The sequence below is a fragment of the Salvia hispanica genome, chromosome 3 (assembly GCF_023119035.1).
Source record: "Salvia hispanica cultivar TCC Black 2014 chromosome 3, UniMelb_Shisp_WGS_1.0, whole genome shotgun sequence".
Lineage (NCBI taxonomy): Eukaryota > Viridiplantae > Streptophyta > Magnoliopsida > Lamiales > Lamiaceae > Salvia > Salvia hispanica.
This window is the reverse complement of record NC_062967.1, coordinates 43,146,703-43,171,730: the sequence shown is the minus strand read 5'-3', so window position 1 is coordinate 43,171,730 and position 25,028 is coordinate 43,146,703. Positions and strand designations below refer to the sequence as shown.

Sequence of the window (25,028 nt, the reverse complement as noted above, 5' to 3'; positions counted from 1 at the left end):
TCCTCCCGGTCACCCGTCGGCGACGTCCGACCGGACGTCCGCCGTAGGGAGCGGGAAGGGCGCCCACGCCCGTCCCGAGTGCCCCTGCGATGGGCTCGCCCCTCGCGTCGACGTCCGACCGGACGTCCGCCACTATGGCGAAGGTCGGACGTCCGGAATTTTTAATTTTTTTTTTTTTATAAAAAAAAACTCTATAAATAGGGTTCCCCCAACTTCATTTCATTCACACTACTTGTGTTGACAAGTTTCTCTCTCTAATCTCTTTTTTCAATTATCTATAATGGTGAGTAGTCGTGCGGGTGGTAAAAATATAATAAAAAGGTTAATTTAGGAACTTGATTATGCTACGATTATTTATACTCATGATTCTCTCCCACTTTGTACGTGTATTTCTGGAAATTATTTTGCTGATTTCGTTCCCATCAATAAGTGTAATCCTTGATAACACAATTGTTGATAACAAACTTCACGCAAGACGACGATCTTGACACAAATTTTTGATTTGTCCAACAATCAACGCTTCTTTGAGGAGTTTTTTTGGTGTCGACGATGGAAGAATGTAATTGCATTGTACTATTATCAGTTTTTAATCGTCATGAACTTGTCACCATTGTCATTGTTTTTTACATCAATTTGTAATCATTCGTATCTCCTGTCAGTTGAGTTTTGTTTGTAGTGTAAGACGTCGAATCTGCAGGCATTGATGTACGAAATGTTTAACTTAATGTACATTACACAGCCACCTCGTTTATCATCATTTTTATCCCTTAAATGTTGCATCGTTTTAGTTCCTTCAATATCGGCTGATAACACGATTTCCCTAGGATGTATTAGACTGCGGGGTTAGGGTGTAGTATTTACGCAATCCCATATTGTAAGTAATGTACGTATTTCCACTGATAAAGTATATGTACAAAAAATGTAGCATTCTGAATCCATAATGTAGTATCGTTTTTTATTCCATGTGGGCTAGGGTGTGTACGCGTAATGTGTAATAATGCACAGTCCAAATGGTAAATAATGTACGCACAGTCCAAATGGTAAATAATGTACGCACAGTCCAAATGGTAAATAATGTATGCATACTATTTAATAATGTACAACTCGAATGGTGAATAATGTATGTATTTCGCGAAATAATGTACATGCTTAACCGTGAATAATGTACAGATATAGTAACATAATTTTTACTGTTTTGAATTATTAATCAACTCCAAAATTCACGGTTATCAGTCGATCCAAGAAAGTTGAAACCATACCTTTTGGGTTTAGCAATCCAATCAGCTAGGTTGTAGTATGCACACATAAGGTCCTAATATATTCTTAGTGTTGAGCATCAAACAAATGACAGTCATTAGATCCTTGGATTGGATGGTTGTGATAAACTATATAATTATACTACGATGCTACATTATTAGCCAAGCTACATTATTAGACTAATTAAATCTACATTGTTTTACTAAAATAGTACATTAATAGTTAAGTTACATTATTAGACTAATAATCTACATTATTAGATAACACGTGACATTAATTTAACCGTTAGATCAAAAGTTCCAATGGACTAACAAGTGTTTTGCTTTTTGAATACCATATAGATATGAATACATTCTTAGTGTGTTAAGTAGATGGTGAATAAAGTAAGAGAAATGAAGAGATAATAAAGAGAGATATTTGCTTTTTGAGCAAAATAGAAATGATTCAATTTATTTGGAATTTTCTAAAATTGTAAAATGACTCTATTAATATTGAATAGAAGTATAAAAAATGTTATGTAGCAGTATAAAACTATGTGTACAAAACTAAGAGTAGTATACCAGAGAGATGTTAAAAACTAAAAAGTGTGAACTATTATTTGGATACTCCCAAATAATGAAATGTGCACTATATTGTGGGACAAATGAAGCAATTTTTTATAGACTAACATGAATTTTATTGAGGACGCGATCATTAACAAGCGATCACAAACGAGTACAACATTATTAGCCAAATACTGAACATATGTACTCGCAATTGGAAGGATAGATAAAATTTAATAAGGATTGATAAAGTATGATTAATAAAATAATTTTAGGAATACCTAAAAACCATCCTTCATCTCCTATCAAGATGGTCAATAAACTTTTTCAGATTGTTGCAAGACAATCCACCCTCAGCAACACTCTTTCCACACATTTCCTTCAGTTTCAATGCGTTTTCCTTGAACTTATTATCAGAAAACAGCATGTCAATTTTGTTCTTGATTTCATATCTTGATCTAATCCCCTCTTCATCAAAATCAATTTTCAATCCAATCCCCCACTTTTCACAAATGTACCTCTCATTATGCAACTGGTCAGCAAAATAGGACCAACATAGGAAAGGGACCCCATTGCTCACGCCTTCAATAGTCGAATTCCATCCACAATGAGACACGAAACAACCAATGGATGGATGCAAAAGGACTCTGCTTTGTGGCGCCCATTCCACTATCTTCCCGAGCCCAGTCCCGAACCCGGGAGGGTTAATGACACGTGACCCATTGGCGAGGTCGGGCCGGACGACCCAGAGAAAAGCCCGGCCTGATAGCTCAAGCCCAAGAGCCAACTCATCCAACTGGTGCTGAGAGAAAACTGCTGAACTTCCGAAAGAAACATATACCACAGATCCATCCGGTTTGGTGTCCAGCCAACGTAAACAGGATGAATCTTCAGAGAAGAAATTGGTGGATTTGATATTGTTGGAGTCGAGTAAATTTAAGGGCCCGATTGGCAAGACGTTTGGAAGCAACTCAATAGCTGCAGGTTCAAGCTCATGACAAGTATTGCAAAGCAACCACTTTGCTTTACTTGCTTCTTTGTATACTTTCATACGTTCGAAGAATACCTTTTCCATTTCCGGGTTGCTGGGGAAACACCATGGGAGCTCATCTTTCCTCCAAGAAGGTATATAGTTTGAAAGACTAATTGCATCCCCATTTTGGAGAGATCCTGCACATAATTTGTTAGGATATATCGTCCATTATCATTAGTTTGATATTGTCGGCTTCAAGCTAAGCCCACATGAATTTGGTTTTAGGTCATTCTCAAAAAGCCTTGAATCAATTGGGATTGTACAACACTTATGTACTACGTTTAAGATAATAACCGAACATTATTCACAATAGAGTAATAATAGAGATAAAAACAAAAGTGATGATTTTGTATATATTACCATCTATATTGAGAATTCCTTGCTCCAATAGTTTGGAAATGTGAAGCATGAAGGCCTTATTTGTAAAAAATATTAAATGAAAGAACTGATAATTATATTATTATTATTATACTTTCTAATTACTTCATATCTCTGTTATTGTGTGTCACTAGCTTCTTTTTAATGTATCTATCAACATTAGCAACGCTGACTATTTTACTATTTTTTATAATAAATTCCACAATCCATTTTCAATATATAAAAATAGGATTCACATTTTATTTATCTTTTCTACAAATTATTTTTTATAGTATCTCTATTATTAAAGGAAGGATGTAGTAATAATTTATTAAATAATAGTTTTTAAATTATAAATCATACTAATACATAATACTCCACCCGTCCCATAAAAGTTGAGTCGTATTCTTTTTTAGTCCGTCCCAACAAAGTTGAGTCATTTCCTTTTTTAACTAAAGACAAAACATCTAATCACTCTTATTTTATTCCATCATTTACTTTATTCTCTCTTATTTTTCCTACTTTTTTCATCTCTCCTATTTATTTAATATAAATTCTTAATCTCCGTGCCCAAAAGTTTTGTCTCAACTTTTATGGAATGGAGAGAGTAACTATTATTATTATTATTATTGTTGCTGTTGTTGTTATTATGAATTTAAATTAATCAAGAATATTCTTGGTGATATTTTGGAATAGTAAATTACATTCAATTATAATATCAGTAGATAATTATAACTACAATAACTAAATACACACTTCACCACAGTGAATTAAAACTCGATATTATTATTTTCAACATTAACTACTACTTCCATATTCCCTACTCAAATATCCTATTATATGCACATATGAGAGATGCCTAAATTAGAAAACTTTTAAATTGTCCAAACCTTAGCCACTATAATATTTTAATAAAAATATATCTATATAAAATGTAATCATACGTTGGAGTTAGAGGAGGAATGCATGTATTTTAGTTAGGTGGCCAAATGTTAAGCCTGTGACTAAAAGCTAATTGAGGACACGCCATTAGTTAGTTAGAGAAAAAAAACCGAGGTAAAAAAAGAGAGGAGAGGGGGAGGAAGGGACCAAGTGGAGAGAGGATAGAATTTGAGAAAATATATAAATATTTGAGCTAGGATGCGATCAAATGAAAATTTTAAATATGGTACAAATTCAAAACTATGATCTGGATCATTGAAAAATGTCAACAGATAAAAAAAAACATTAATAGGAAAATGTCAATAGAATTTCAACAATTGGTAGTCGATGATTGATGTTGTGTTGATATTATGTTGATACTGTATTGACATTAAAATTTTGAAATTTTACACTGTATTGATATTGTATTGAAGCTGTGTTGAGGAGTTTTGAGTTTGTACAATCTATAAATTTGCATTTTATCACTACCATATTTAAGCTTACGTAGTTTGTATGGATGAGGTTTTGTTAGATTCTTGTCATATAGGTACGTATAAATTTATTTATTTATTTATTTCACAAATATTACAATCATTATTTATTTTACAAATATTAGACGATTGATTGTTATATGTTATATTGAAGTGAATGTTTAATTTATAGGGTGGAATATGATGTGAATATATGATTGATGTAAGGGATTTATTTATATACTGCATTGGAATTATTTGACAATCTATATATTAAGGATATCTAAATGATAGAATTGATATGTTTTACATATGGTATCACTGGCAGACCTACACACAATGGGGGAGGGGCTTTAGCCCCTAACGAATTCATTTTTTTAATTATTTTCTACTATAAAGTTCTATAATTTATTCATATTCTATACACATTATTATATAAAAGCCTTATTAATAATCTAAATTACCTACAAATTTATGTTTAAGGTAAAATTTGAGAATTTAGCCCCTACTTCCGTTCATTTCTGCGTCTGCCACTGTATGGTATTGAAAGTACATGAGTCATTTGATTAAAAAAGATCTGTGATAGTCTTGCCCTGAATCTGAAATCAAAGTGGACATATTGGGACCTTCGGGTAAATCATATTGGAACCTTCGAGTCAAATCACAGTGGGACTCAATCATGTTGGGATCTTCGGGTCAAATCACAGTGGGATCTATGGGTCAATCATATTGGGACCTACGAGTCAATCATATTGGCATATTGGAAATCCCGAGCAGATACCAGGCTTTATTTGTCACAGAATAATAAATTGAGCATAGAGATATGTATATGGATCTGAAATTGTTTATGATATTTGATGTTTATTTATATATGTGGATGTTTGTAATTATAGTATTTGGCCGGTGAAATAATTAATATGTGATTTCTTTACTTTAATTTGTATTTGTTTATTATAAATATATACGTCAGAGAGGTTGTGGTGTGACACAAATACTCCCTCCATCTCTCGTTATGTGTCACTTTAGTTTGGGCACGAGCTTAAGAAATGTAAAAGAAAGTAGGTTAAAAAGTTAATGGAATATAAATTCTACTTTTATGTATTAGTTTTACAATAAAATGTGAGTAAAATAAGTTAGTGAAATGTGGGATCTACTTATCATTTATAGTAAAAATGAACAATTCATGGGGGACAAACGAAATGACAAAAGTGAAAAATTAGTAGGGAGAGTATCATTTTAGATGGAAAGCGGATAGCTTTTATATAACTTTATAAATGTGAATATAATTTGTCTGAACTATTCCCTTTGCCTTATTAAAAGTTAAACATTTTCTCTTTATTGTCCTATTAAAAATGAAATATTTGTAAAATGGAAATACTATTATCCCAACATTTTTTTTATTTTATTTTCTCTTCATAATTAATACAGAACATAAACTCATGATAATATTTTATATTTAATGAGACATAGGGAGTATATTAAACGAGGAACTATTTCTTTCTAATTATTCCATAATGTCTTATTTGGTACTCTCTTTATATTTAAGCACGAAATTTAAGCAAATTCTATCAAGTAAATAAATAAAGAGAAAATAAAGTAAAAAGATCTCGTCCTAACTAAGTTGAGTCGTAACTTTTGGGCACGAAGATTAAAAAATTATATTGAAAAGTAGGAGAGATGAATAAAGTGGGAAAGATAAATTGAGAGTAAAGTATGTGATTGAATAAAGTAAGAATGATTGGATATTTTGTTCTTTTATTAAAAAAAAGGGGAAATGATTCAAGTTTATTGGGACATTCCAAAAAATTAACATGACTCAATTTAGTTGGGACGGAGGGAGTAGAATAAAGTAGAGAAACCAAGAGATATTAAAGGAAAAGAGGAAAGATATACTCCACTTTTAGCTAAAAGAAGAGCTGACTATTATCCCATAGAAATAAGTTGAATTTTCTTTTCCATCGTCCCATAATAATAATCCATAACCATTTATGGAAATAATTTTTTCCTTTCTTTTACATTATAATTTATGGGCCCACCATCTACTACTCCCTTCGTTCCATAGTAGATGTCACATTTTTGAGGATTGACACATGATTTTAGGAGGTGCTGTTTTGGGTGTTAAGTGGAAAGAGAAAATAATATATTTATATTAATGTGAGAGGGAACTTTTTCCAGAAAAGGAAATGTGACATCTTTTGTGGACAAATTAAAAAGGAAAATATGACATCTATTATGGGACTGATGGAGTACTACTTTCGTCTCTCTATTGTAGAGGTGTTTAATTTTGAGAACTCGTTTTAGAAAATGATATTCTCTCCATCCTATTCAAGATATTCACCTTTCCATTTTAGATTGTTTCACCCAAGATGTCCATTTTCTATATTTGGAAATGAATCCATCTCTCCCCTCTCCTTATTAAAATATTCAATTACTTTTTTCTCTTTACTTATTTAACCTAACAACTTCTCCTAAAATTATATGCCACACAAGAATATTGTAATCTTGAATGGAGTGGAAGGAGTAATAAATAATTGAAGTAGATAAAAAGTAAAGTAAAATAAATGATTATTAAACTTGTAATATTTGTATTAAATTAGTTATTAAAGTTTGATTTATTTCAAAATGAATGCTAAGTTTAATACTAGTAATTTTTGGTTTAATTATCTTGAGTGGTCACAAGAGAGAGCATAACGCAGAGAACAATTTTCTTTTTCATTATCCTTTTTTTTTAATTTTTCTTTTTCTTTAATTACTCCTTTAGTTTATGTCCACATTTTTAGTGGCGCGAGATTTTAGGAGGATAAAAAAAATAGTTAAATATTTTAATTCGGCACGGAGATTAAGAAAAATTATGAGTAAGTAGAGAGAGAATAAAGTGGAAAATGAAAAAGGTAGAGAGATGAAGATAGAAAAAAAGTAAGAGAGAGTAAAGTAGATGTGGAAAAATGTGTTGCCTTTTACTAAAAAGGAAAATAACTCTATTACTATAGAACGGATGAAAATGGAAAAAGCGTCACTGCATTAAGAGCATCATGATAGGCTAGTCTTAGACGACCCATAGGCCAACCATAGGCCAGCCGTTCCCTGCTCCACCTTAGCGTCAGCCAATATTAAAAATACACTGTAATCTGTAGTTAAGTATTACTTAGCCAAAATAATTGAAAATATACTACATTCTGGAATTAAAATTACAATTAAATTACGAATTAAATTTACGAGACATATACGGGAAAAATAATCCATTCCATTAAAAAAAAAAGTACAATGATTTTAAAAAAAAAGTACATGATTTTTTTTTTTGAGAAGAGCTTTTCGTATTAGCGAGCCGCCTGCGCTCTCACTGATTCAGTAGATCCGCTTGTATGCCCGCCATGTGAATATCTGAGCCCACGTCGGAACTCGCTAGCCGTGCCCTCGCGATCTCCAAATCAACACGCATGCTCTCGAGCATCTCGTGAAGAAACATCTTCTCCGTGGGATCCGTGGCGTTCTTCCACTCTTGGAAGACCTTGTACATCTAATCCCGCGTATGGTTACGCGAATGGAGAGTGTACTCGAGTGGGGCGGGTGGGAGGGCGGAGGACCCTGGACCCCCGCGGGGCGATAGGGGATCCGCCTCGCCCGCCCGCCCTTCGTCAAGCCGGGCGGGGCCGACGAAAATGAGGAGGGGATGGAAACTCCCCCGCATCCGGGGAGGTCGTGGGATCCGCCGCGTAGTCGCCGCTATAGTTCGGCTGCTTCTTGGCCACCTGCGTCGCACTCCGCCGGAACTCTCGGAGTCCTTCAACAACAAGCACTCCCGGAAGGTGAACTCCTTATACTTCCCCGATGATGCTCTTGCACGAAAGTTAGAGAGAGAGAAAACTCGTTAAAACAAGTGGTGCAAATGAAAATGAAATGAAAATCGCATTTATATAGGTTTTTTTAAAAATAAAAAATAAAAATAAAAAATCGGCGGCCGATCGGGCCGCCACAATGGCGGCTAGCCGATCGGCCAGCCGACGAGCGATCGGCCAGCCCACGCCGATCCGCTAGCCGATTTCTCTCTCGCCGACTGCAATGGTTCGGCTAGCCGATCGGCTAGCGCGACGAATCGGCTAGCCGACCATTACGGATGCTCTTACTATGGAACGGAGGGAGTATTTGATTTTTTATTAAATGTGTATAAACAAGGGTACTATACAATGTTAAAAACTAAGAAGTGTGAACTATAATTTTGGTACTCCCAAATAATGAAATGTGTATTATGTAGTGGGACAAACGAAACAATTTTTTATAGACAAAACATTAATTTTATAGAGGACACAAAAACGCGATAACAAAAAGTTAACAGCAAAATACCAAGTACCGAACATATACTCAATGGTGAAGATCGATTACATTTAATAATGATTGATGCAATATGATTGATGATATAATTTTAGGAATCAATAAAAGTCATACTCTACTTTCTATCAAGATGATCAATAAATTTTTTAAGATTGTTGCAAGACGTTCCACCATTAGCAACACACTTGCTACACATTTCCTTCAATTTCAATGCGTTTTCCTTGAGAACTTCTTCTCAGAATCTAATCCCCTGTTCATCAAAATCAATTTTCAATCCAATCCCCACTTTTCACAAATGTACCTCTCATTATGCAGCTGGCCAGCAAAAAAGGACCAACATAGGAAAGGAACCTCATTGCTCACGCCTTCAATAGTCGAGTTCCACCCACAGTGTGACACGAAACATCCAATGGATGGATGCGAATGGACTCTATTTTGAGGCGCCCATTCCACAATCTTCCCGAGCCCAGTCCCAAACCCAGGAGGGTATAAGGGCATCCGCATCGCGTCTCGATGCGGTCCCTATCTCGTCTCGACGAGACGAGACAGCATCGAGACGGCGATGCAGCATGCATCTCGTCCCGAAGAGACGAGCCGTCTGGTCGCGTGACGCGTCCCGAAGAGGCCGGCCTCGAGCTGGCGAGACACGCGCCTTGGCGACGTGGCGTGCTCCGGTTCGTGCGTGACGCCCACTCGCCGGCCCGCGAGTGGGCGTCGTTTATATCCGTTTAAAATGTTTTTTTTGTTTTTTTTAAAATCAGGAAAATTCAAAAATAAAATAAATTTAAATATAGTAATTTTTAATTTTTGTATTTTTCAATATTGTAATAAAAATTGAAAATTAAAAAATTAAATTAAAAATACTCCATAGGATTTCAATTATGTATTTTTCGTATTTTCGGATGTTGTAATTTTTGTGGTTTTTAATGATTTAATGAATTATTAGTATTAATATAATATTTCAATGAAATATTAATTGAATTTGTTGGAAATAAAAATAAAAAATGAAATTGAATGAATAGTTAAGGGATGAGATGGTTAAGAGATGGAGGGATGCAGGTGATGTCTCTTAGTTAAGAGATGAGGTGAAAAGTATAGTGGGGCCCATGAATAGTGAGGAGATGAGACGGATAAGAGACAAGGATGCGGATGGCCTAAGTGATATGACCACGGTTGCTAGACGTCAAGAGTGTCCCTCACGGCGTGAGCCATGGATCGATTGGGGTCCAAGGATAAGAGGGAGGTCATGCCACATACCCAATACAGCTCAAGGGATGCTCAGGGAAGCGAGGAAGAGGGAAGGCTCAGATTTGAGGACAAATCCTTTCCAAGAAGGGGAGGATGATACAACCATGGAAGCGGTGCACCAAAGCTTGTGCCTGCAGCTGTCTTCAATCAGTATTATTCCCATCACGATGACTTCCAAATGCTTTGAAACTGCCACAATTATCTTCGTCTTTGATAGAGCTTCGCGTGGGTATCTTACACGCCCCAATCGGAGTTCGGAGGAGAGAGTTATGGACGATTTACTAAAGCCGCGCAGAAGAGGCAGGGAGCTTCAGAAGGAACACCCGGGCGAGTGTTTTCACCATGAAAATCATCCGACCGGGTGAAAGTGTTGTGAAGCATTCCAGATTCCAGAAGAAACATCCGGGCGGGTGTTTTGGACCGCACAAATCACCCGACCGGGTGAATCACCCGAGACTTAGTTTTTGTGGGCCTTTTTCACATTTTGGGCTCTTAGTCTAAATACCTTTTTGATCTCATTTTTCATTCTAGATAAGATTGTGATTGAAGTTATCTCCCTAGTGAGTTTTTCCTCTTTGAGGAATGTATTCAATTCCTTCCTTGAACGTTGGTTGTTTCAATTTCATAGATTGATTCAAGTAGATGTATGCATCAATGGGGTGTATCCATTGAGTAGTGGAGCCAAGGGGTGATAGAGCTATTGAAAGTTGCCTAGGGTTGTTTCCATCCTTTTGGTCAAGGTCCTATGGTCATAACTCTTTTATCTCATCATTATACACATGCTTTCCATTCCTAATCTTTCATCCATTCTTGTTTAGATTCAATTTTTGTTAGTTGGATCATTATTATCTTTTGCCTTGTGTTGATAAATTGAAAATCAATCTCACAAAAATAGTTAAATCAAGCATCATTAAATGGGTAATCCTTGGGAAATTGACTACCCATAGAAAAGCCCGGCCCGATTACTCGAGCCTGAGAGCCAACTCATCCAACTGCTGCTGAGAGAAAACTGCAAAACTTCCGAATGAAACATACACCAAAGATCCATCTGGTTCAGTATCCAGCCAGCCAGCGTAAACAGGATGAATCTTCAGAGAAGAAATTGGTGGATTTGACATTGTTGGAGTCGTGTAAATTTAAGGGCGCAATTGGCAAGGCGTTTAGGAGCAACTCAGTAGCAGGTTCGAGCTCATGACAAGAGTTGCAAAGCCAACACTTTGATTTACTAGTTTCTCTGAATCCTTTTTCCACATCTTCGAAGAAGACCTTTACCATTTCCGGGTCGCTTGAGAAACTTCATGGTGTTGAATAATCAGATATTGAACATTGGAGAAGATTGTTTATTCACTGAATTATGTTTTGAGGATATAATGTACATTGGTATTTATAGGGCAAGAAATATAAATGCATCTAGGGACAAGAATACTTGGAACTCTACATTATAAATGCTATCTCCTCTTTCCAATATGTTGGGAATCCATAATTCTCTTTCCAACATCCTTGAGACACCCAAATTCTATTTCCAACACTCCCCCTCAAGTTAAGTAACGGGATTTCCGATACTTAACTTGCCGAGTGCTACTGAGAAATCTCTTGCACCAACTGCCTTTGTCAAAATATCTGCGAGTTGATCTTTGGATCGAACAAATGGAAATTCAACAATTCTTGCGTCAATTTTTTCTTTGATGAAGTGTCTGTCAACTTCAACGTGTTTTGTTCGATCATGTTGAACTGGATTTTCTGATATATTGTGGTAACAATGCTAATTCTTCCATTAGTCTTCTTAGCCACAATACTTCTGTCAATCCATTCCTAATTCCTCTGAATTCTGCTTCTGCACTTGAGAGTGCCACAACTTTCTGTTTCTTACTCTTCCAGGTGACCAAGTTTCCGCCAACAAGTGTAAAGTAGCCAGAGGTTGATCTTCTATCAACGGGATTCCCTGCCCAGTCTGTATCTGTGTACCCATGGATTTCTAAATGATCATTCTTCTTGAACATTATACCGTGATCAAATGTTCCTTTTAGATACCTCACTATCCTTAGCGCTCAAGATGTTCATGTTGTGGTTGATGCATGAACTGACTTACTATACTGACTGCGTATGCAATATCAGGTCTAGTATGAGACAAGTAGATTAATTTCCCAACAAGCCTTTGGTACCTCTCTCTATCTGTTAGTTGAGCACCTTCCTTGATCTGCAAGCCATGGTTGACAATGATGGGTGTTTCTGCTGGCTTACAATCCATCATCCCTATTTCTACCAATAGGTCGAGAATATATTTTCTCTGGTTAATGAAGATTCCTTTTCTTGATCTCAATACTTCTACTCCAAGAAAGTATTTTAGTGCTCCTAAATCCTTCATCTCAAATTCAGTTGCCAAGTTTTTCTTGAGTTGAGCAATCTCCTCTTCATCATTTCCTGTTATGATCATATCCAACATAGATTAGTAGGCAAGTAATCTTATCTCCTTTCCTTTTTAGGAACAATGTGTGATCTGTTGATAATCATATTTCTTCATAGCCGCACCAAATCTCCCGAACCATGCTCTTGGAGATTGTTTCAGTCCGTACAGTGTCTTCTTTAGTCGGCACACTTCTCCCTCTCTCCTTCTGCATATAGACTTCTTTCTTCAATTCTCCATGTAGAAAGGCATTTGTAACGTCGAATTGATATAAAGGCCAATCTTTGTTTGCTGCAACGGAGAGCAATACTCGAACTGTATCCATCTTGGCTACCGGGGAAAAAGTCTCTGAGTAATCCACTCCATAAGTCTGAGTGTATCCTTTTGCAACCAATCGAGCTTTGTATCTTTCAATGGACCCATCTGGTCTTCGTTTGATTGGTTATCGGTGGGTCACTGCGCTCCACATGCTGTATATTGTTTAAGACTTGCTCGGGGGCAATATTAGCCGGCTCAGTTGGATTCTCAGTAGGATCCGCTGTGTATGACATAGGTGACCAACTTAGGAAGTCAATCATATTCTCCTCCCCCTGACTTGTAAGTTGGGAACCATAAAAGAACTCACTTTCCAAAAATTGACAGTTCATTGTGGTAATGATCTGTCGACTGTTGGGGTCGTAACATCGATATCCTTTCTGGTTTATTCCATATCCCATAAACACACATTTAAGGGCACAAGGAGAGAGTTTGGTATGGTTATTTTTGGGAATATGTACAAATACTGAACATCCAAAAACACGGGGTTTTAGAGATAAAGTAGATGGGACTGTGGCTAAGGAAGATAAGGCCTGGAGAGGAGATTTCATGTTTAGGGTGCGAGTAGGAAGACGATTGAGAAGGTAAATGGAAGTAGCAACAGCCTCTAACCAGAAATATTTTGGTACCTTTGAATCAAGAAGGAGAGCTCTAGTCATTTCAAGGACAACCCTATTTTTTCGCTCGGCTACCCCATTTTGTTCAGGTGTATAGACACAAGATGTTTGATGTAATAACCCTTTTTCAGCACAAAAAACTTTCATTTTTGAGTTCACGAAATCCCCACCATTATCGGACCTAAGAATTTGGATCTTAGTTTGGAACTGGGTAAGAATCATAGAGTAAAAATCAACAAACTTAGAAAAGACATCAGATTTATTTATTTTTAAATAGACCCATGTCATTCTAGTGCAATCATCAATGAACAGGACAAAATAACGGAATAGGAGACGGACCCCACACATCAGAATGTATTAAAGAAAACACAGAATCAACTCTAGTATCAGAAGAAGGAAAAGATTGTCTATGACTCTTAGCCAAAACACAAGTCTCGCAATTAAAAGCTGAAGTCGAAACAAGACCAGGAAATAAAACTTTCAAATAACCTAAAGATGGATGTCCGAACCGCCTATGCCATAACATGGGGTCCTGTTCTGAAGTTCCTTGAGCTAACATCACTTTGCACGATTGAGCAATCTCATCCACATAGTACAACCCGTGGTTCTCAGTGCCATGCCCAATAATTGCTCCCATCCGAATACCCTGTAAAACACAAAATGTAGGATGCATTCAAAAGGGTGCCATCAAGTTCCTTTGTTACTTGGGTGACAGACATCAATTTTTGGCACAGAGATGGAACATAAAGACAATTGGTCAGAGTTAAAGATGGAGAAATTCGAACAGTGCCAGCGCCCTCCACCCGAGCTAGTTCTCCGCTAGCAGTTTCAACATATTTTCGCCGTGACGTTGTTAAGTTACATAAATCTGCCAAGTCATACGTCATAGTATCAGTAGCATCGCAATAAAAATCCATCTTTTATCTTTCTTACCCCCAAGTAGAAGAATCATCCATGGTAGACCAATTACACAATCGAGCCATAGAAGAATCATCCATGGTAGACCTAAAACAGGATTTAAAAAACATTGGGGGGCAGGTTCGGATTTTTTTGGATTTTGGGGTTTTAGTTTGGTAAGTATTGACTGAATGGGGCTTTTTTTCGAATTTTCCCGAACCTAGGGGGGTTCTGGGTAAAGTATGGAGGGGATTTTGTAATAAAGGGGACAAATGAGGGTTTGGGATTAAAATCCCAAACCCAATACCTTCACTTGCGTTCCCACACCGCGCTCTTGCTATCTCCGCCGTCGCCCCCGCATCGCCATCGCCTTCGACCGTTGGCCACCACCCACCTCCGATTGGCTCTTCAATCGTCATTTTGGGGTCGTCGCCGGCGTAGGTAGCCTTTTGGCTGCCTGCCGTGGCGATGGCTCCGGTAATTTCCTGCCCGCCGTGGGGCTGATGGTCTGTTCTGAGTAGGTAGTGGTGGCTGACGGAATCGAGCTCCAAAGCCGGCCCCAATTCCGGCTTCCCCTGATTCGATGGTCGGTGTAACCGACGGCTTCCAAACCGCGGTATGCCCTTCTTGTTTGACGATGACAAAAGCTTCTTCAGCTGTTGTATCATCCCCAAACTTGAGGATTTCTCTCCGGAGGCTGTCGTATTTGTCGTTGAGGAGTTTGAATCCTATTGAAACTGATTCAATTGATTTGGCCATTTGAATTGGATCTCACTTGATTTTGGTTTGCAGGTTTGAGATTGGAAAAAAAAAGAACTGTATATTGCTGGATCTTGGCCGGAGGGCTGGAAAGGTACTGAACTATGATGAAGTAAAATTCTCAGTTCGAGAAAAAAGGTGTTTTCTGATTTTGGATTGAAAAAAAAAACTAGGATCGAAACATTGCTCGTGATACCATGTTGAATAATCAGATATTGAACATTGGAGAAGATTGTTTATTCACTGAATTGTGTTTTGAGGATACAATGTACATTGGTATTTATAGGGCAAGAAATATAAATGCATCTAGGGACAAGAATACTTGGAACTCTACATTATAAATGCTATCTCCTCTTTCCAACATGTTGGGAATCCATAATTCTCTTTCCAACATCCTTGAGATACCCAAATTCTATTTCCAACACATGGAAGCTCATCTTTCCTCCAAGAAGGTATATCGTTTGAAAGACTAATTACATCCCCATTTGGAGAGATCCTGCACGTACAAGCGAAGCCTGCATGAATTTGGTTTTAGGTCATTCTTAAAAAGCATCGAACTAGTTGGGATTGGAGAACAATTACTTATTATTGCTTTCACGACAATAACCGAACATAATTCACATACAAGATAGTACTCCCTCCGTCCCATGGTATTAGACCAACTTTCCTTTTTGGGATGTCCCAACATATTAGACTCATTTCCTTTTTTTGCAAAAAACATCTATCTTATTTTATTCTCCACCTACTTTTTTCTCTCTTATCTCTCCTACTTTTTCCCTCTCTCATACTTTACTCTCTCCACTTTAACTATTTAAATATCAATTCCTTAAATCATGTGCCCAAAAGAAGTGAGTCTAATACTCCGGGACGGAGGGAGTAATAATAGGGATATCAAATCAAAAAGGATATTTTAGTATTACCATTTATACTGAGAATTCCTTGCTTCAAGAATTTAGGAGCGTGAAGCACGAAAGTCAAGCATGCAACGGAAGGCGGCGAGAAGCCAACAGGCTCGGCTCTCATCTTGTAAACAAGAAAGATGTTAAGAATCTAGGAGGTACACTATGTTAGATAAATTGGGACAAAATACCTGAGTTGTGTATAGGCGGTAATTTAACTATTACAATCGAAAAAATAAGAACGATAAGTGGAATGAAATTACAACGAAAATAATAAAACAAACCAACAATAAATTGAGTCGATCCCGCTAGACTAATTACGTCTCAGCTAGTGCTCATGGATTGACATATTAAAATATATAATTTTACATGTAATGTCTGCTCAACTTTTACGACACACTAGATAATAACTATTTCCGGCGAGTCGCCATGTCCTGAAATCGCCAAAGAATGGTTTCATTTCCATTTTTTTTAATCATTCCTTGGTCTTTTGGAAAAGTATCGATGCATAACTACAATCAATAACAACTCTGTCCACCAAAATTTGTCCCACTTTGACTCGGCACGGATTTTAAAAAATGTAATGAAAAGCGAGTTGAAAAAGTTAGTGGAATATGTGGTTCACTACCAAAAATGATAATAGTGAAATGAGACAAATTTTGGGGGACGGACGTAAATGACAAAATGGGACAAATTTTGGTGGACAGAGGTAGTAAATTTCTTAGTGTTAGATGATATATATTCATACAGTAATAACTTTACAAACATACTATTTAGACAATGTAAATGATTTTATACTAATTCTATTTTCACCGAACTATCTAACTATCAAATCCAAGCCAATTAATCAATTATAATTTATGAAGATTGAAAATTGAAGCATACTGTACAAATTAAATTAAAAAGCATTGAGGCAAATAAAACTTGAGAAATTGAAATTGAGCCCTTGAGATACTCAATATGATATATCACCTATTTACATGTATATATATATATATTGGGCTACTGAATAAAATACAAAAGGTCTTGAGACCCAAATAAATTAAATCCTACACCAAATAATTCCAAGAAAAATAGATCCCATTGCAGGTAGGCCTGCTTATTCGGCCGGTTCCGGTTCTACCCGGTCCGGTTGACCGGGTACCCGGTTACAAATTTTCATAAATCTTGGAACCGGAACCGGAACCGGACCCGGCCGGATCCGGTTCGGAACCGGTCGGGTAAGAACCGGTCGGTTCCGGTCGAACCGAAACCGATTTATAGTTTTAATTTTGATTTATTTAAATAATTCAATATTTAGAAATATAACAATTAATTCCAAAAAATTTAAATAAACACACAAAAATACAAATCAAAATATTGAAAATCTAAAATAATACAATAGTAACTTTTAACATGGAGTACAAATATAGTTCTTGACCACTAATCATGTGATTTATGCCCAACTACGTCTCAAAAGTGGTATACAAAATAAACCTAGTCCACAGATTATGAAATTTCAATTCTTTAATATCTTTATTACATTATTATTTGTATTCACTCAGCAAAATACCTTCCAACAAATAAAACATTAAGAAGGAAAAATGAGTCATGAAATTGATTACTTCAATGATTGAGTATTTTGCCAACAAATAAAATATTAAGAAGGAAAAATGAGTCATGAAATTGATTACTTCAATGATTGAGATATTCACAAAACTAGTAGTGTTGTTATTTTTAATTTTCTATATGCTAGCCTATTTTCACCCAGTATATATATATAGTCTATGTGTATATAAGGCTTATAATTTAATATAATTTTAAAGTAGTAGTATTTGATTTTATCATATATTTCTAAACGATACAGATGTGCATCAAAATATACACTATATAGGTTAATCGAAAAAAATTAGATAAACTATACAATATGTTAGTAATTGAAAGCATATCAAACGAATTTATATTTGAAGCACATTCTTTTGATATATTTCTAACTCAATTGAATACACAAAATGAGGAGATATCAAATGAAAAATATGTACTCCATAGTTGCTGGCTAGGAAGTTAGGAATAGGATTACTTTTATTTAAGTAAAAATATTAAATTTTATTAAAACTAAAATTAAAAATCTGAAATTAATATATTATCCGGTTCCGGGTAAGAACCGGTCGGTTCCGGGTAGAACCGGAACCGAAAAGTTTGAAAAATACTAGAACCGGTACCGGAACCGGAACCGGTTCTCCGGTTCCCGGTTCCTCAATTACCCGGTCGGTCTCGGTTCTGGTTCCGGGTACCCGAGAACCGGAGAACCGATTAAGCAGGCCTAATTGCAGGTATCTTCCCCTCTACCGTGATTTTCCTCTTTAAGCAAATCAAACACCAAAATTACTCCCCTCCCACGTCTCACGCTCCCTCATCTCTTCACCCCAACCTGCAAGAGAAATCCTTCCAATTATTTTCCCACAATCAATTGAAATCAATCACCAAAAATAACTACTCAATACATTCCTATATCACCCCTCTACACTAATCTCTCCGCCTCACACAATTCGGCAGTCTCTCCTAAATTACTTTTGAATCACAAAATTTCCTCAAGGCGGCAGAGAAGAGAGAGTTCATCATTCTCCCCCTCACTATCCTAACCCCACCGAGGTAACCATCCATCTTTGTTCTATCTTACTAATTCCACCCTTTTCAAATCAAACTCATGGAAATTTTAAACAGAGAAAAGGCGGAGAGTTGGATCGACTGCTTCCGAGCCACAACCTCTTTTGTTTACAGCAACTCGTCCCAAATTGTTGCAGGTATACACTTTCCCCACCCAAATCCAATCCCATATTTGTGCATCTCATGAAACCAGTAACCGTAGCAAAACTCTAATTAGAACAACATAAATCAAAGAATCGAACATTATTTCACAAAATCAAACTAAGAACTTATCTGCGGGGTTAATCGGGGTGGAAACGGGGCTGCTTCGGATGAAGTCGAGACCGCTGGAGAGGCGACGCAGCGGCTGCTACGGCGGTGGGTGCGGGCGACGAATCGGAGTCAGCAGTGGCGTCGACTCCGGTGCAGCGGTGATTTGGAGAAAGCAACGGAGCTCTAACTTTTTTCTGGTCTTTTGGTGTTGCGATTCTGGGAGAGAGAGCCGACGGTATCTTATTTTGAAAAGGGAATTTGATTCTCAATTGTTTATGCTTTAAATATTTGGGGTGTATGTTTTAAGGTGAAAATGGATTACATTTCTCCTTTACTTCTTTTCAATTTTGATTTTTTTTTGTTTTTTGGGAGCTGTCGTGTGTTTTGGAAAGGGAGTAATATTATTTTGCATCTTATTTGAATGGGTGTTTTCTTTTGTAGGACTTGGGCTCTTTAAATTTTAATTTGGTTTTGGACTAGTGGGTCTTATTCTAATGCTTATAGCACCTTAATTCAAAATCAAGACTAAATCTCTATCCGTGGATTTTAAAATGAGTGGATGAGATTAAAGCTCACAAATCTCAATAAATAGTAAATAAAATATCAACAAAAGGGTAATATCATTATGTTATCATATGATAGTTTTCGTGGGTGTTTTTATATATCAACATTGTATATTACAAATATCAACAATATGACATTAAAATATCAATACAAGGACAAGAAAATATCAACACATTTTTATTGAGATTGGACATGCATAATATTGAGATTTTGCCTACAATATATTGAGATTTTTTGTTCAGCATTTGTTGATAAAAGCTCGCTTATCAACATGCATCGAAAATTGAAATATAATTTATCAAATTTCATTACCCGAACATCGTCGGAACATATGCAATTGAGATCTCGTTGGAATCCTTATTAAATTATCTTTAATTTGATATATTTTTTATGAAAAAATAATTTAAATTGAGAGAGTTACGTAAATTTAAAGATTTGAGATGATTTTGAGGAGAGAAAAGTAGTTAGTTATAATTACTACATATAGGATTTGACATTAATACCCTTTTAATTTAATTAACAATTATTTAAATTTAAAATATATTACACTTGGCATTATATTAACCACAAAATCTTCTAATCTAATGATTGAAAATTGGTCTCAATTTGGGATTGGTAATTAGTTAGCAATTGGTTACATTCCTTGGGCAGGTATATGTAATTGTTTTGGGCTATGGAGTTAATTAAATCCATGTTAATTGAGATAACTTTTTGCCAAATTGTTGGGAACGTGAGGCCGGAATTGATTGAAATCCTTAAGCTTTTAATTGAGAAAAATTTGTAATCTACTCGATAAAAATAATCAAAGCCTTATGATGCATGTATCTTATTATTTGCTTGATTCCTTGTGTTGATTTTTGTGTTATTTTAAAATCTAAAGGTGATATCTCGCAAGTGAATCATGAGCGCAAGTAAAAGAATATATTTCGGTTTAAGCACTCGAGGTGGGCTCTCTTTTTAAATAAGGACAATGTCCTAACTATTTTATCGATGGGAATGAAATGCAAAATGTTTATCATGTTGTATTTTGTTTTAACGTGCCTACCTGAAATGGCTTTGCCATTTATTATTTAAATCGAATTCGGGTCCTTGTAGGGCCGCAAACCCTACTTGGATTAGTGTACACCTATGGTAGACCGTGTGTCAGCGTACGGGTTGGTCGGTCTAGTGACTTGGTTTGTGGCCACATTCCAAGTCATGTATGAGCAGATATGGTAAACGTCTATGGGAAAATGACTGCGCAGTCGTGATTTTGAACAATGGAATATTTTGGTGCCTCGGACCTTTCAAAAGCTAAAACGCCGATGGCTACCTAACAGTGGCATGATAAATATAAATATTTTTGATAAATTGTTTTTGGCATGAGTCCACTGAGTATTTTATAGTACTCAGCCTTGCATATGTTTTTCTTATGTGCAGGTTGAGCGGTGACGAGCTTGAGGTGGTGTTGAGTCGAACCTGAATTATTGTTGGATTTTATTTTGAACTCCGAGGGTCGTCGTGTCTTCATATACGACGACACTCTTACTCTTGGATGCTTTCGCTGAGATAATACAATTTTTCACAACTATGTTATGAACTCTTTTTCTCTTGAATTATAAATGATGATAATTGTTGACCTTGGATTTAAAAACCTAAGCATTTACTCTGATTTTTCCCTCGACATTTGAATATTAATTATCTTTGTCAAACTCTTTATTGAAATCCTAAACAATTCTTCTTTCTTAAAGTCCAATTGGTCGCGATCTCCCGTATTTATTGACCCTAGAAAAGGCGGTCGTGACAAAAATGTAGAGAGCTAGAGAAGGAGTGAAGATTAATTTATGTTGTATTATCGAAACACCTCACATAAAATATTTAAAGGTTACACCAGGTGAGAAGGCCAAAATTATTGATCAAATTAAAAGGCCTAAAGCCCTCGACTACCTCACGTTTTCTACAATACAATTATTTAGGGTACTTCAAAATAATGAAATGTGTACTATGTTGTGGGACAAGCTATAGCATTTTTAACCAATGGTGTAGATGGAGTAATAATTTATAAAGTGCAACTATAATTGAATGTTATGTTTGCATGATCTGGTGTGCATAACACTCATGCAATTGATCACAATGGTAAATTGATATTTAAATGTTGTTGCAATTCAAGAACAGACACTATAAAAAGCTTATCGATTTCATTCATCAAATTAAACACTCTTATGTTATGTAGTAATCTCTTTGATAAGTAAAAAACCTTATCATTTTCATTTCATAAAAAATAGTACTAGTACATAACAGAAACAATTACATAGCCGTGAACACACAAACTTACGGAATAAGTCAAAACCATACCATTCATCTCCTATGAAGATGATCAATAAACTTCTTCAAATTGTTGCAAGACGTTCCACCATCCGCAACACTCTTACCACACATTTCCTTCAGCTTCAGTGCATTTTCCTTAAACTTATTATCAGTCAACAGCATGTCAATTTTGTTCTTGATTTCATATCTTGATCTAATCCCCTGTTCATCAAAATCAATATTCAATCCAATCCCCCACTTTTCACAAATGTACCTCTCATTATGGAACTGGTCAGCAAAATAGGGCCAACATAGGAAAGGGACCCCATTGGTGACGCCTTCGGTAGTCGAGTTCCATCCGCAGTGAGACACGAAACAACCAATGGACAGATGTGATAGGACTCTTTTTTGAGGTGCCCATTCCACAATCTTCCCGAGCCCAGTCCCGAACCCAGGAGGGTACACGACTCGCGACCCATTGGCGAGGTCAGGCCGGACGACCCATAGAAATGGCCGGCCCGATAGCTCGAGCCCGAGAGCCAACTCATCCAACTGCTGCTGAGAGAAAACTCCAGAGCTTCCGAAAGAAACATACACCACAGATCCATCCGGTTGGGTATCCAGCCAGCGTAAACAGGATGAATCTTCAGAGAAGAAATTGGTGGATTCGACATTGTTGGAGTCCAGTAAATTTAAGGGCCAGACTGGCAAGACGTTAGGGACCAACTCTGTAGCTGCAGGTTCGAGCTCATGACAAGAGTTGCAAAGCCACCACTTTGCTTTATTAGCGTCTTTGAATCCTTTGGTTGTAAATTCGAAGAAGACCTTTTCTCTTTCCGGGTCTCTAGAGAAACTCCATAGAAACTCTCCATTCCTCCAAGCAGGTATATCATTTGAAAGAGCAACTACAACCCCATTTTGGAGATATCCTGCATTTAATTTGTTAGGATACATCGTCGACTTGACATTGTCTACTTTGAGTTAAGTGCCAAGATATTATTCACACAAGATAGTAATAATAGTGATAAAAAATTAACCAAAAGGGATGATTAATTATTACCATTTTCATTAAGAATTCCTTGCTCAAAGAGTTTCGGAGTGTGAAGCTTGAAGGCCAAGCAGGCGAAGGAAGGTGGGGAGAAGCAGACAGGCTCGGCTCCCATCTTACCAGCAAAGTCGAAAATCCATGGAAATGAGATGTCAGCAATGAGACAGGTAACCTTCTCGTTAGGATTGGAGGTGTTGATCCTTTGAATCAATTCTGTTAAGTTTTGTGGCATTGTTTTTCGGAGAGTCTCGAGCAGCGTAAAGAGGCGGTTTGGACCGTCTTCAGGAGTGAGACCGTCAGGGATGTCAAAACATATCAAATGGAGAGAAGATTGAAGATTGATTGCAGAGAATAATTGATTGACTAGGATTGATTCAATTACATATTGTCCTATAATAGATTGATTACAATTAATTGTGTTTCCATACTTAGCTCATATTCACACCTATATAATGAGGTGAGGAATTACATTGTAAAATATAACAGAGAAATACAACAATCTTCTACTCCCAAAACTCTCTATCAATATGTTTAGCCCTATGAATCTCGCCTCTCTCGATTACCATCTTTAAGATGGTATCAGAGCAGGTTTATTCGGGCTTGAGACTCAGAAAAATATCATCACCGTCTCGAGTACCTTTCCCGGCCTTTTGATCCCTGCACAAATACAACCGACAAGATGTCAGATTCTGAACCAGATACCCCTCCAAAAACCAACCATTCCATAACCCTTTCGACAGAACAATTCGCTGAATTCATGAGAATAAGCATGTCTCATAAAAACTCAAACCGTCAGCCTTCATCTGTGGAATCATTAGGCGAGGTGCGCCTAACAGAGAAACTTAACGGGGACAATTATCCCCTATGGGTGAAACTGATGAGACGAGCCATCCGGGGGAAAGGTCTGGCATCTCACATAAATGGAGTTACAGACCCTCCCCCGCCGACGGACCAAAATTACAACCGATGGCAGCAACGAGATGATTGCTGTTTCAACTGGATCATCAACAACGTCGACTCCAGCATCGTCAACGAAGTCTCACAGTACGAAACGGCCTATGACCTATGGGAAAGTCTGGCCACAACGTACGGGAGCGGCGCCGATCAGTTCCAAATCTCCAACCTACATAGGCAAGCATACAGTTTAAAACAAGGAAACTTATCACTGGAAAACCTATGGCAGAAATTCCAAGATTTATGGATCTCCATTGATACCAAGGATCCAAATCCAATGGACACTCCGTCCAGCATCGAAAAATACAACCAACACACACAGAGACACAGGTTGTATCAATTCATATGGGCATTAGATGACCACCGATACGACAAAATCAAACGAGAGATCCTAAATATGGATCCAATCCTAACGGCGAGGAAAGCATACGGACTGGTCAGGCGAGAGGCCGTTAATGAAAAGCTGCTAAATCCAGAACCCAAGGAGTCTGGAATCGGAGTGGGACTCGCAGTGTTCCACAGAAATCGAACACAAAATCACCAACCACCGCCGCCGAGGAACCCTAATTTCCGAAAGGACGATGATAAAAGCAAATTGGTGTGCAACCATTGTGGAGGCAAGAAACACACCAAAGAGACATGTTTTCACATCCATGGATTCCCGGAGTGGTGGGAGGAGATGAAGAAGGCCCGCCAGGCCCGAAACGCGAACCGGAGCAGTGGAGGCAGTAGGGCATCGGCGGCAGTCGCCGTAGACCGAGCCACCTATGCCGAGAAACCGGCGGGCGGCGTCGGCTCGTCAGCCACAGACGGAGGGGAGAATCGGCCAGAGGAGAAACCAACTATGGCGTCGGTGTCAATGTCGAGAGTATGGTCAGAAGGTGAGATACCGGCGACCAACGCCTCCGGAGAGAATGAAATCACGGTGGAGAAGGTCCCCACGGTGGCTAGGGTTCATGGAGAAGAAGGAGAAGCGGCGGCTAGGGTTCTTCAATTTGGGGGAGAATTTGCCCTAAATACACCCAATTCCGAGATATCACAAACCGACCCCATAAAATCGGCCTACTCTCACAAACCACCCCTCAACTCTCAGAAATTCCCACAAAACCCCCACCCTATATCAAAACCACATCATACACCCCCTTTTTTCGGAAAATATCATGAGAACCCCCACATTAACCCCCAACCTTCCACAATTATCACATTTCAACCTAGTATACCATGTCAAAA

General features: G+C 37.3%; 1 protein-coding gene and 3 long non-coding RNA genes across 4 annotated transcripts; 1 reads left to right on the top strand and 3 right to left on the bottom strand.

Moving 5' to 3' along the window:
• Positions 1–1,892: 1,892 nt before the first annotated feature.
• Positions 1,893–23,615, bottom strand: LOC125210244 (UDP-glycosyltransferase 83A1-like). The gene is made up of 5 exons (XM_048109810.1): positions 23,563–23,615; positions 23,482–23,501; positions 22,912–23,234; positions 3,193–3,247; positions 1,893–2,969 (listed from the first exon to the last, which is right to left on the bottom strand). Exons 1-5 carry the CDS (start codon positions 23,613–23,615, stop codon positions 2,095–2,097), a joined length of 1,326 nt encoding a protein of 441 aa, XP_047965767.1. The 3' UTR covers positions 1,893–2,094.
• LOC125215539 lies at positions 15,355–16,977 on the bottom strand. The gene is made up of 2 exons (XR_007175284.1): positions 16,070–16,977; positions 15,355–15,664 (listed from the first exon to the last, which is right to left on the bottom strand). It is a non-coding gene; the product is annotated as an uncharacterized LOC125215539 (long non-coding RNA).
• LOC125215538 lies at positions 18,081–19,346 on the bottom strand. The gene is made up of 2 exons (XR_007175283.1): positions 18,794–19,346; positions 18,081–18,458 (listed from the first exon to the last, which is right to left on the bottom strand). It is a non-coding gene; the product is annotated as an uncharacterized LOC125215538 (long non-coding RNA).
• On the top strand, positions 18,448–21,105 carry LOC125215537. The gene is made up of 3 exons (XR_007175282.1): positions 18,448–18,679; positions 18,752–18,831; positions 20,930–21,105. It is a non-coding gene; the product is annotated as an uncharacterized LOC125215537 (long non-coding RNA).
• Positions 23,616–25,028: the final 1,413 nt, after the last annotated feature.